This window comes from Labeo rohita, chromosome 5, assembly GCF_022985175.1.
Source record: "Labeo rohita strain BAU-BD-2019 chromosome 5, IGBB_LRoh.1.0, whole genome shotgun sequence".
NCBI classification, from domain to species: Eukaryota; Metazoa; Chordata; class Actinopteri; order Cypriniformes; family Cyprinidae; genus Labeo; species Labeo rohita.
Window position 1 is genome coordinate 16,104,067 of NC_066873.1, and position 13,469 is coordinate 16,117,535.

Consider the following 13,469-nt stretch of genomic DNA (forward strand, 5'->3'; position numbering starts at 1 on the left):
TCTATAGTTACTCCAGATATTTTTCCTGGCAAAGCATGACAATAATTGACCATTTTAGCAGGAATAATTAGCTAAATTTGTAGTTCTGTTCAGTTCAGTGGCATTGTTCATGTCCCGCCAATATGCCGCCAATATCGATGACGCGTCGTGAAAAACACACTAGAGACTTTAAGCAACAGCTTCCAATGGAACGGCTACGATGACCTGAAGTAGGCTGTATCCCCGCCGTAGCCAATAATGTAAAAATCATTAAGCAACTAGGTGCCGTTGCCAACAGCATACATATCTTTGTACAGATGAAAATATTGTTAAAATTGGCTTACGTTTAAAACATCAACACAGATTAAAAAACAGACAAAAAACGCATTCTATTGTGGCACTAAAGGGACGTGGTTAGTCGTTTGCTAGCGTTAACCAGTAATGCTACATTACAGTACATAAAATTTCACTTACCACATAAACATAGTAAGGAGAGGTGACTGATAGAACTATGGCAAATGATTTGCAGATCGTGAGCACCACTGACAAACATGATCTTGCAAATTGTGTGGTAAGTACTACCGCTCGGTAGTATACACATGTGATCGCGAATCTTGAAAGTGAAAGTAAAACGCGACTGCGCATTCATGAATTCACATTCAATGCCCCACTTATTAATAGCGACTCCCTTTTTTAAAAATGTATTTATAGTATAATAATACATCAATTGAATGCTCTGCTAGGTTAAAAAGTTCTGAAAAAGTTATTTAGACTGCAATTAAAAACAAACAAACAAACAAACAGCTTCTGTATGAATGTATAATAATTGTTTATGTAGCAAAAGCCACCAATGATTCTCAGATGTTTGTAGATTTCTAAATGAAATCAATATTTCACTAAACATTTGTTGATTCTTTGCCTAATATCTTGCTCTCAATATTCTCGGCAACACTCTTTTCATCATTTTTGCTGGTCTGCATTCGCATGTTCTTCTGGGAGAATAAAGTAGCCAGCAGTATTTCTCGAGGTCATGGGCATACGGCTCTTTGTGTGCTTGAGTTAAGTATGAAAACTTGAAGGGGTTTTGAAGGGACCATTGTTGGCCTGGATCTGGTCCACTGAAGCACATAGTTAACGTTCTATGTCATCAGCCTTCCTTTGCCAAAGGCTCTATTGAGGTTTTAACCTTACGGACAAGAGGACACAACTGATGACTTTAGAGACTGAGGTCACACTCTGAGGGTTTGCTTTCTATCCAAGGACTATGTGCTATCATTTGTTTTCACTTGAAGATGTGGAGATGTTCCTAAGTGTACATGTGAAATTGATTTTCTCTTTGTTTTGTTTTTTTTTCTTCTTCTTCTTTTCTGCTCTCTTTTGTTCTGCTCTTCACAATGCACATCAGCAAGCTGTGGAGGATTTGCTGGAGGACGAGGAGGAAGACTTTGACAGAGATGACAAGGTAATTATCGGTGCCACTCACAAACATGTATTCCAACACAGATGTATATTTAATGCTCAAACGCTCCCCTCTAAAGTGAAATGTAACGGCAGTGTAGTAGTTATTATGTTTGACCTCACTCAGATATCAGTAGGTTGTTGTTTACTTGTGTATTTAATGCTTTCGGCCACATTTAGTCATAAAGTCAAGGTCCACAGCTAGGTTCTCAGAGCTGCTAGCGTCTGCAGAGTTGCAGTGCGTGTTTTCTTTCTACCCAGAATAAAGTGGAACCACATAAGCATAAATAAACTTGGCTTCAGGGTCTCTATGTTGAGCTTCTGATATTTCTCAAGGCTTTTGAAGTGCAATTAATAGCATTCAAATGACCGCAGGCCAAATGCCCCAACAGCATTTGCGAGGAAGCATTTTAATGTTTCTGAGCAGGCAGATTCGTGTTATTGCCCGACAAAATACCAGCACTTATGTACTTTGTCTGGAAATGGGTCAATAAGAATGTCAAAAAGAACATTTTTTGAGCAGAGTGGTTATGGAAACATAACCTTTGACATTTCTCCCATTGTCCTTAGTGGACTTCCAAAGAGCATGAAGTATACTTATAGTGTGTGTACGCAGAAGGTCGTAGGTAGACAAATGAACTGATGATCTGTATTAATGTTGTCAAGGATTTGTTCTTCATGTCAGATTAGCTTCGGTTGAGCGGTTGAAGGTTGAAAAGGACAACTTGGGCTTCTGTGTTTTAGCCTTTTTGTCTCTGATGTCCTCTCTGTCCTTTCTCCTCATTTGCATAGGTTTGCATAGTTTTGTTTTGTTTTCTTCATAACTGGTTAGAATTATTTTAATAGTTTAAATCAGAGTTTGCATCAGTGTTACAGAGCCTACTTTAGGTCAAATACGGGTAGGTCAAATAGTTCAAGGATAAACAAACTACTAAAAATGTACTGAATACAATGTACTAAATATAATAGATGTATCATTTTTGCAATGCTAGTTACACAAAAAATTCAAATATTAATTATGAAATGTCTGTAAATTAAGAATTTTGTTGTATCATTACTAGTTAAAAAATAATATATTTAAAACACATTTAATTTTATACAAAATGTAGTTTAAATCTGTTAACAGATTTACAGACATATTGCTTGAGACTTCCTGATATAAAAATTATAATTAAACTTTATTTGGAGTACTACTTACATAGTAATATTAAGCCTAAAATAGTTTTTAATGTCACTATTGGTGATGATTGTATGATCTTTGAATAGTATTGGTCTTTAAATGCAAGATATTTAAAGTGTACCTAAAGTATAGTTCCACTTTAGCACAATCATATATATTTAAGTATATCTTTAGTTGGACGTTGGACGCACAATTAAAGTGCATTAAGTCCAATTTAGCAGACTTTAAGTATACCCATTTAGTACACTAAAAGTACAATTGCACTGTACTGTATGTAAATGTATTTGTAGTATACTTAACATTAAATAAATGTATTTTAAAAACATTTTAGTATTTTTATATTTCACTAGGGATAACTATTTAAAATTTTATTGTGTAGCATACAGAGATTGTTAATGTTGTTAATAATTTAGTACACAATCTTTTTAGTATTTTTGTCTATTTTGTACTGTTTTTTTTTTTGCTTTTGAACAATATTTGTATGATTAATTTGACAAAAACTAATTAGAATGACATAATTAAATAAATTTTTTTATAAACTAGAAAGCATACAATTAAGTTAAAAATAAAAATATAGCAGTGACAACAGAAGTATTTCAGTAAATATTTATTTTGAAACAATTAACTTTTCTTTTTTTATAATTCATCATAATACATATTATGTATTTGTGAAAATGAAATGGTAAAATGAATCAATTACCAATGCTACAGATGACAGAGGTCTTACAAAAGCAATGTATTAATAAATACAGTGATGCAGAATTATGTCAGGCTTTCAATAGTTAAAAAAAAGTAGCTTGTTACTTTAAAAGCAACACTATTTAGAAAATATCTGAAACACTGTCATCTATGTCTCTTTACTTTCTTCGTCATGTCATTTTGTTGATGACCTCACACTCTCATTACCTCCTCTGTTTGTTCAAGCAGTAAAATACTGAGGTCACATCAGGGAAGGCCCACTTTTACTGGATGAAGGAAGGAAAAAAAAATGGATAAATGTGCCAAGGCCTCATTTTAATTGAACCTGAAGCATATGTTGCAAGTATGTGCAATATGTCCCAGATGTTTAGGCCAGGCCTAGTCTTCAGCTCTTCCTTAGTCTCCACTAGGAAGCTATTAGCTGGATAACCTTTGCTCCAGGGGCTAAATGGGGTATTACATGGCAGGCACCTGTTTTGCATTGGACTGGGGACCTCTTGCAGCCGTAGCATGAGCCAAGACATGTGTTCTTACTTAACAAACTGTTTCGTGATAGTTAAAAGTGTCTTTCTTTAGACTCACTGCAGATATTAGTCAATTACTCTTAATGAAAGTCCAAAGTCAAGGCTAATTGATGGAGACGGCTCAGTTGTTTTGCCCAAGTAGGCAATTGGTTCCAAAACAAGAAAAAGGGAGGGAGAAAAAGAGAGAAAGATCAGGTGAAAGCAAGGTTAGTGCAAGTGTTTTAAAACAGAGAATTTTTTTGTAGCGCACCTGGCGATGTGATACAAATCAGTGTTGAAGACGCTGCTTTGAAATATTTAAAAAAAGTTTTTCCCTTTTAAAACAGTAGTTTGCTATTCAGTAACAAAAGCTAATTGCATTGACATTGTTTATAGTGTTTATAGTCATTTATTTTAAAAATAAAAATCAACACTTTTTCCACTGAGTTAACATTAGCAATTGGCAGCATTGTTGAGTGCATGTTCTCTAAATCATTTAGCAACAAAATGAGTTTGGGAATGGAAGGTGTGGTTTTGCTGCTACTTTAAGATTGACATCAGTGGAAAAAGAGAAATGATTTCTGAGTAAGAGCAGGTTATTACATTAGATGATAGATTATGAAGACATGCGGTTCTTTTTAGAAAGTACACCAATACATGCTCCGCAATAACAACAGAAACATTTCATATCAACCTCAAATGCTTTAGCTTTAGCCTAGCAAGCTACAGTTTCAAAGCAGCTTCTCCAGCACTTGAATTTTAGGGTTTAATACAATTTGGATGGCCATGTATGCAAAAGCATGCTGGGTATATCAACTGTGCAAAGCCATATGCTTGCCACACTTCTCCTTTTTTCTTTGCCAGCCTAGTGCCAGTGTGTGTGCATGTGAATGTGTACATGTGTGTGTTTACAGTGCTGAATAGCTCTCTGGAGAGCTCGCCGACTCCACCAAATTCATCAGCAACCCCGGCAATAACAGCCAAAATATTTTAACACCTGCTCCGCCAAACACATGTAAACACACAGGCAGAATGGCAGGTAATTATCCAGGTGATAATGAATGTGCCTCACATTGTTAAACCTCTCTCAAATATGCTAGTGTGGAATTAAGGAGTAGCGTCGGGTACGCTACGATAACGTGCCTAACGCTCCGCTTGTGCCACAGCTGTCTCGCACTTGTGTGCACCCACTTTCCCAAAGAAAGTTAGCAAAGGTTTTGCGTTTTCATTACCATTCATTATTTTTATGCAGCTAATCCTCACCTGTCATAAAGCAGATGCTGGCAGACCTAGTCTTTCTTGCTCTGATAACATTTTGATGAACTGTGGTGTTGTTTTTAATGGAATAGTTCACTTATAATTATAATTCTGTCATCATTTACTCATACTCATGTCATTACAAACCTGCAGGACTTCAGTGACTTTACTTTCAGTGAAAAATTTTAAATGATGTTCTGAATGTTGCGTCAGAAGCAGACCAAAAATTAAAGGGATAGTTCACCCAAAAATGAAAATTACCCCATGATTTACTCACCCTCAAGCCATCCTAGGTGTAAATTACGTATTCTTTCGGACGAATACAATCAAAGTTATATTAAAAAAAATGTCCTGGCTCTTCCAAGTTTTGTAATGGTAGTGAATGGCTGTTGAGATTTTAAAGTCCAATAAAGTGCATCCATCCACCATAAAAAGTTTTCCACACGGCACCGGGGGTTTAATAAAGGCCTTCTGAAGTGAACCGATATGTTTATGTAAGAAAAATATCCATATTTAAAACTTTAAACCATAATCTCTGGCTTCCGCATGGCCAAAGCTCCAGTGAGAAGTGATGAATACAGAAACGGAAAGGAAAGAGCAAAACAAAACATTGGTCATGTATTAGAAGTACAAAATAAGGATTTGTAAAGGAAGATGTCTGAGGATTTTGATATAAGCCAAGAGGAGACTGCTTTTCCTTTGCTGTAAACAAAATTTGTTTCTCGCGAGACTAGCACATTCTCAACAGAGCTTATGCTACTCCTACGGTTGAGGTCAAAAATTTATATGCCCCTTTCAGAATCTGCAAAATTTATTTATTTTTTTTTTACTAAAATAAAAGGGATCATACAAAATGCATGCCATTGTTTATTTAGTATTGACCTGAATAAGATACTTCACAATAAAGATGTTTACATATAATCCACAAAAGAAAATAATAGGTGAATTTATAAAAATGACCTGGTTCAAAAGTTTACATACACTTAATTCTTAATACTGTGTTGTTGCCTGAATGATCCACAGCTGTTTTTTTTTTGTTAAGTGATAGTTGTTCATGAGTTCCTTGTTTGTTAAAATCCTTAAGGTCCGACAAATTCTTTGGTTTTTCAGCATTTTTGTTTATTGAACCGTTTCCAACAATGACTGTATGATTTTGAGATCCATTTTTTCACACTGAGGACAACTGAGGGACTCATATGCAACTATTACAGAAGGTTTAAACACTCACTGATGCTCCAGAAGGAAAAATGATGCATTGAGAGTCGGGGGGGTGAAAATGTTTATTTTGTTTTTCTTATTTTGCCTAAATATCATATTTTTATTCAGTACTGCCCTTCAGAGGCTACAGAAGATACTTACATGTTTCCCTTAAGACAAAATGAGTTAAATTTACAATGTTTTCATCCCCGACTCTTAATGCTCTGATTATATTAATCTGAAAGAAGAAAGTCATATACACGTAAGATGTCTTGAGGGTGATTAAATCATGGGGTCATTTTCTTTTTTGGGTGAACTATCCTCTAAAGTGGTTATTTACTGTTAATCTATTAACTCTTGTGACCAGATCAGTGAGTTAGTGAGTTGAACTCAAGAACTAAATTAGTCTGATTTTTGCAAACAAATCGATTCACAAAGACTTTGCTAACTGGATCATAGGGCTGCACAATTAATCAAATTTCTAATCGTGATTACAGTTACAGACCACAATTATGTAATCGTTCAAAGGCACAATAACAAAAAAACACAGCTTACATTATTCTGTTTTCTTAATATGTGTGTGTGTGTGTGGTGTGTGTGAAAGAGAGAGAGAGAGAGTATTTTTCCTAATTTCTAATTTTTTACTTTTTTTTATATTTAAAGAAGAAACTATATATAAATATGTGGCATGCAGTTGCATCAATCAATGGTATAAATCTAATAATCGCAATTACAATTTCAAGGGAATAATCAACAATTATGATTTTTGTCATAATTGTGCAGCCATACTGGATCAACCAATTATTTAAAAAGATTTGACTCAAAAGAACCATTAATCTACAAATCAGACGTAACTTCTACGGTACTTTCAGGAATTTGTTTCATATACAAATCCATTGTTTGACTTTAGAAGTCTTGGGCCACTTTTATGGTGTTGTTTTGTCTTTTAAAAGATGAAAGCTCCATTTCACATTAGTTTTAACTATGAAAAAGAGCAGTCTGGACATTTTCACAAGATCTCATTTTGTCTTCCATAGAAAAAAGTAATGACATAAGAGTGAGTAAATGTAAAAGTAACAAGCACTACAGTATCCCATTCACTGTCTGTTCGTTATTCCAACACATTTTATTTTTAAACATGCTAATTGATGGCACAGCTATTTCGGTGATGTCATTAGAACCAGTGTCGTGCAGACATGTGTCCGGAGTGGAGTACAGAGGGATAATCAGCGCTAGTGCTCCGTCTGAGAAGCAGCCAGGATGATAGCGCCAGTGTCTCCAGGGAGCGAAAGAAAGAGGGTGAAAGAGTGCTGAGATTAGGAGTGTACGCATGGCTGGGCACTGGAGTAATGGTCCTACACATACACACACACAGCCCGAGGAGGAGCCGCCCCAGATAAGATACACACTGCAATCATGTCATGCTCACAGGCTTACCACAACTCACGCACGCCTCCTTACATGCCCAACAGCTGTTAGGAAGTGTGCGTGATTGTGCTGCCTGCTCGACTGGATATTAAAGATGGCATGTAACCGTATGCTGTACGTCTTATAAATAAACAAGCATTCAATATGAATGTGAAGCAAAACAGTGACAGAGATAAGAGAAAAAACAAGATATTGTTTGTTGTCAAAGGCTTGTAGGATTTCATAAAGGTCTCTGTTTTGTAAATTAATAAAGCTAAATGTAGCTTTTAGGCTAGAAATACAAATACAGACACTTGGCCAGCACTGGCAAATAGTCAGACTAACTGTGGTGGTAAGTAACTTCAGAACTCAAGGGGGCGATAAAGTTAACTTTAAATATCTGTGCCATAGTATATGTGTTGTGTGATTATAATTTAGGTAGCTATCTGTAAACACATCAACAGTTGAAGTTGAGTATGTGCATTACCATTCAAAAGTTTGGGGTCAGTTTTTTTTGCTTTAAATGTTTCTTTAAAGACTCTTATGCTCACCAAGCTTGCGTTTATTTGATCAAAAATGCATGGAAAATGTAATATTGTGAAATATTTTTACAACTAAAAAACTGTTTTTTTATTTTATTATATTTTAAAAATGTAATTTATTTCTGTGATGGCAAAGCTGAATTTTCAGCAGGCATTATTCCAGTTCTCAGTGTCACATGATCCTTCAGAAATCATTCTAATATGGATTTCCTGGTCTAACAGCTAACATTTTTCATTATTAATATTAAAAAGAGTTGTGCTGCTAAATACTTTTTGTGGATACTGTAATACTTTTTCAGGATTCTTTTGTGAATAGAAAGTTTTAAAAAATTGCCATTCATGTGAAATAGAAATTTTTTGTAACATTTTAAATGGCTTTACTGTCACTTTTGGTCAATGGAATACATCCTTGCTTTAAAGTCTACCTTTTTTTCTTTCATTTTACTCACCCCTAAATTTTGAATGTAGTGTACTATTGTGTTGAAAGGTTTGGGAGATATTTACTGGATTCATCTTTCGTCAAGCTTTTCAGCTGTCATTGTCCAGACAATCCACAGAGAAAACTAAGGATTAAATCAGTGTTTCCCAACCTTTTTTCTGCCACGGCACAGTTTTGAGAAGTAAAAAATCCCACGGCACACCACTAAGCACTAAAAAAACATTAGAATGGCCTATCATTAGAACGGCCGCATCTGAGGCAGTAAATTATGTTTTCATCGATTTACAGGTTATAAACTTTATTGTAGCTGTACGTGCACTCAGTTTTTCTTGTTTAACACATTTGGCCAAAATCTAATGATATAAAAGATGAACCACTATGCACAAGATATTTAAAACGTATAAAAGTGTATTGGCTACTGACTTTTTCCGCTCTTCAAATACACAACAACTTTAGCATTTAAAGACAGTGTTTCCTGAGTAAAGAAAATGCTGTACTTATTCAAACATCAGTTCTTTATTTACCCTTGCATTGTGAAGAAGTAGACGTCTGTATTCAAACTGCACGTTGCGGAACTTCATTCTGAATGGAGGCGGGGTAGAGTTAAGAGGTTTGACTGACAATTTGAGCATCCAATGGCATAACAAGCTTTAGTCAAAAGCTCTTTTGAATGCTTTTCATTGGTTAAATTTTTGTAAAAACCCACAAACAGACATAATGATGGCCAGTAGCACTGATTAAAAATAATAATAAGGAAATATAATAGAGACGGTAAGTTTTTGATAATTTTCCAAGGCACACCTGACAGCCTGTCACAGCACACTAGTGTGCTGCGGCACAGTGGTTGGGAAACACTGGATTAAACTGAAAAATCACAATTCCCTCAGTTATCTAAATATTTTTGACAGCTACTTAAAGGTAAAGGATTAGGTCAGTCCTGATATTCCTGAAACTTTCCTGATAATTTACTCACTCCCATGTCATCCAAGATGGTCATGTCTTTCTTTCATTAGTCAAAAAGAAATGTAGGTTTTTGAGGAAAACTTTCCAGAATTTTCTCCAGATAGAGGACTTCATTGGGGATCAACAGGTTGAAGGTCTAAATTGCAGTTTCAATGCAGCTTCAAATGGCTCTACATGATCCCAGCCGAGGAATAAGGGCCTTATCTAGCAAAACGATTGGTAATTTTCTAAAAGAATAAAAATTTATATACTTTTTAACCACAAATGCTCATCTTCCACTAGCTCTGCATCCATGACTTGACGTAGGCGGAAGTACTGACCCAGTGTTTACAAGGTGAACGTGCAAAGAAAGTCGAGCGCACTTTACAAAATAAAGGTAAAATAATGATGTCGAATGATTGAGGAGAAAATGAGATGGAGTTTCCCCCCCTCCCCTACCTTTTTAAACTGTAGTACACAGGCAAAGAACTAAGAACGTGTGACCTTTCCAGTGTGATTAGATAATGAAAGCAGAGCTAGTGCAAGACAAGCATTTGTGGTTAAAACTTGTGGTTTTATTGGAAACTGACTTATTGTTTCCCTAGAAAAGACCCTTATTCCTCGGCTGAAAACATGTAGAGCTCTTTGAAGCTGCATTGAAACTGCAATTTGAACCTTCAACCCATTTATCCCCATTGAAATCCACTATATGGAGAAAAATCCTGGAATGTTTTCCTCAGTGCCTTTATATATACAGTGTTAAAAATGTCCTGTGAGCAAAAGAAATACATCTTCTGTGTAAAAGGAAAAAAAATGAGCAAGAGAAATAAAATGAGCAAACGGAAAAAGAGCAAAAGAAATAAAAATATCTCATGTTTCACTCTTTCTCTCTCTTTGGACTTGACCTTGTTTTAAGAGTTTAGCCTACTCTTACCTACTCTCTCCACCCCACACTGACACTTTAGCAGAGAGAAACATAAGCCAACCTCTCTGCGCTGTGAAGCGCTGACAATCTGATCCCGATTCATGCACATTTATGTCCGCTAGAATCTAGCATTACAAGCGAGCCTTATCTGTAGATAACACGCGGAGGGTTAAACCCAGACGTGCAGAGGCAGGGGGTTGATCTGGGCGATAGCTACATGGCAGTATGTAATTGGACTAAAGAGTGTGCTAGGGATTATTTTTATTACTTTGAAAAACTGTGACTGAAAACTTGTTCTGGGGCTATTGAGCTTGTGATATGCCATGCGTATCCTCAGGTAGCGTGGCTTTCTTCGGTGCTAAGGAGAATACAGAGAGAAAGAGAGGATGTTTGTGCTTCTCCGGCTCCTTTTTTTCTCAGCGCCTCTAAAAGATGAAAAGCCTCATGCTGTAAAAGATGCTTTTGACTTTTTTTTTGGGCTTTTTTCCCATTTCTTCTTATTTAGGGGAGAGATGCTCCTAGGAACTGCATTTTAATCATGTTTGGCTAATAAAGAGAGATTAGAAAATCCTTCACACACACTCAGGGCATTGTCTTGTTGTGTAAAATAGCTTCATTGTTTGATTTCTCCTTTTTGCCTTCACATCAGGTGGATTTTTTTTTCTCTCAAGGGTGCTAAGCCATCTTAGTAGCCGTCAATGTTTTTTTGTCTAACTATTTTCCTTTTGTAGCCCTGCTTTAAAAAGATCTCAATTTATTCTGGTCCACAAGGTGCCGGGCTCAGTCCCCTCCCAGGATGGCCGGCTGCCGGAAAGCCATATCCTTGCGGATATTTTGGCTTCCTGGCACTTTGAGTGGATACGCGTGATGGTGGTAAGTGTGGTCCGTATGTCCCCGTGTCTCACTTCTATGGCTCATCGTCTGTCACGCCAAGCAGGGTTGTGTGTTGCTCCCTTTCACCTCTCACTTTGTTCTCAGTCACTTTTCCTTCTTTTTCTTAAAGAAAAATCCTGGTGATCAGTGCTTGGTTATTTGCTGGAAACTTCCTACACTTCATAAAATGGGTTGTTCGGTGGGTGCTAATGCTAGGTTGTCTAAATGTGGCAAAACACTACTGTCTTTTTCGGGATTGGGTTTTTTCCATATAGTCTTGGCCTAAAGTGGTGTGCTTTACTAACCATGTGTCTACAAGCGTTCGGGGTGCTCTGGGGCATACATGTTTGTGCTGTCACTAACCTTTTTCAAACCAGCCAGTAAGCCCAACGCGATGGCGTCACTCAGAGAAACTCATTTGCAGCTCGGCTCACGATGAAGAAACACAGAACCTGTGCTGTATAGACAAGGAAAGCAGCTTCCAAGAAGAGGGTTTATGAATGAATTATGAGGGTGTATTGATGTTTGTCTCCGAAGTGGAGGAATGCCATTGCCATTTATATCCTTTTGAGAAGTGCATCCCTCAAGGAAACTTTTGAAATTGAGAACGTCTACATGCACTCAATATAGATGGCATCTCAGCACATTCATAAGTAATAGAGAACTGGGTGTTATTTTGAACTATCTAGTGTAATGGGACACTAAATTCATGAGGTAAATAGTTAAAAGGTATGGTGACTTCTAGGGATGGGTCATAATGGTTATCTAGTTCAACAAGAAGCTAGATGATTAGTAAGGACCACTAAGTTAACTGGATTTTAAGCCATGTATGTTTGATATTTTTAGCAGCAGTGCATTAAATACCATATAGTTCCTGTTTTGTTTTATTTTATTTTATTTTATTATTTTATTTTATTTAATTTTACATTTTTATAAGTTATAAGTTTACTTTTTGCATTTTTCTATTTAATTTAATTTATTTATTTATTTATTTTTGATGTTCAGGGCAGTATAGAGAATTGACAGGAAGCAAAGTAGGAGAAAGGGGCTTGAACTTGGGTTGCCGAAAATGCATCTGTGCTGCGTGTTGTGCACTGCCCACAATGCCACAGTCTCCGACAAAGGTGATGTTTTATTGTTGAAACTACTGTTTCGTATACAGTACAAGTCAAAATTTTTTGAACAGTAAGATTTTTTTTGTTTTTTAAAGAAGTCTCTTCTGCTCACCAAGCCTGCATTTATTTAATCCAAAGTACAACAAAAACAGTCAAATTTTGAAATATTTTTACTATTTAAAATAACTGTTTTCTATTTGAATATATTTTAAAAATATAATTTATTCCAGTGATCAAAGCTACATTTTCAGCATCATTACTCCAGCCTTCATTGTCAGAAAAGATTTCTATTTCAGATAAATTCTTCTGAACTCTCTAATCATCAGAGAAACCTAAAACAAATTCTACTCAGCTGTTTTCAACGTAATAATATTAATAAAAGTTTTGAGCAGCAAATCAGAATACTAGAATGATTTCTGAAGGATCATGTGACTGGAGTAATGATGCTAAAAATTCAACTTTGAAATCACAGGAATAAATTACATTTTGAAATATATTCAAATAGAACACAGTTATTTTGAATAGTAAAAATATTTCAAAATTTTGTTTCAAACTTTGGATCAAACAAATGCAGGCTTGGTGTGCAAAAGAGACTTCTTTAAAAAATCTTCAAAATCTTAAAATACTTTTGACTAGTAGTGTATCTTTTGCCTTTAAGACAAGCCTAATTACCTACTGTCTGGTCCACTTTGAAATTCAGTGGTTTTGCACATCCGGAGTGGCTATATTGGTTTGCCTGTTGGTGCCCAGCTTGACGATGTTCCCCAGTTTGACGGCCTCATTTTTGCGAGATGGAGAGGGCAGGGGCGAATCCAGTGCAGTGGCGGGTGGAGCTAATTGTGCTCAATTCATCATCAGGTGGCATCCAGGGACCCAGAGAGGACAGGGCAAGGAGAGCAGGGGGAATGCAAGTGATCTGAGGTGAGGGGGGGAGGGGGTCGCTCCAGGGGTGA

General features: G+C 36.2%; 1 protein-coding gene across 7 annotated transcripts in view; it reads left to right on the forward strand.

Moving 5' to 3' along the window:
• The window catches only part of mctp1a (multiple C2 domains, transmembrane 1a), a 209,647-nt gene that overhangs the window by 160,480 nt on the left and 35,698 nt on the right, over positions 1–13,469 (forward strand). For 5 of the 7 annotated variants that reach the window (XM_051110080.1, XM_051110079.1, XM_051110083.1 and 2 more), the window contains 2 exons: positions 1,385–1,441; positions 11,300–11,401. In XM_051110080.1, the coding sequence (XP_050966037.1) occupies positions 1,385–1,441; positions 11,300–11,401 (159 nt within the window). The remainder of the gene's footprint in view (positions 1–1,384; positions 1,442–11,299; positions 11,402–13,469) is intronic. The other 2 variants (XM_051110082.1, XM_051110081.1) reach the window with 1 other exon arrangement.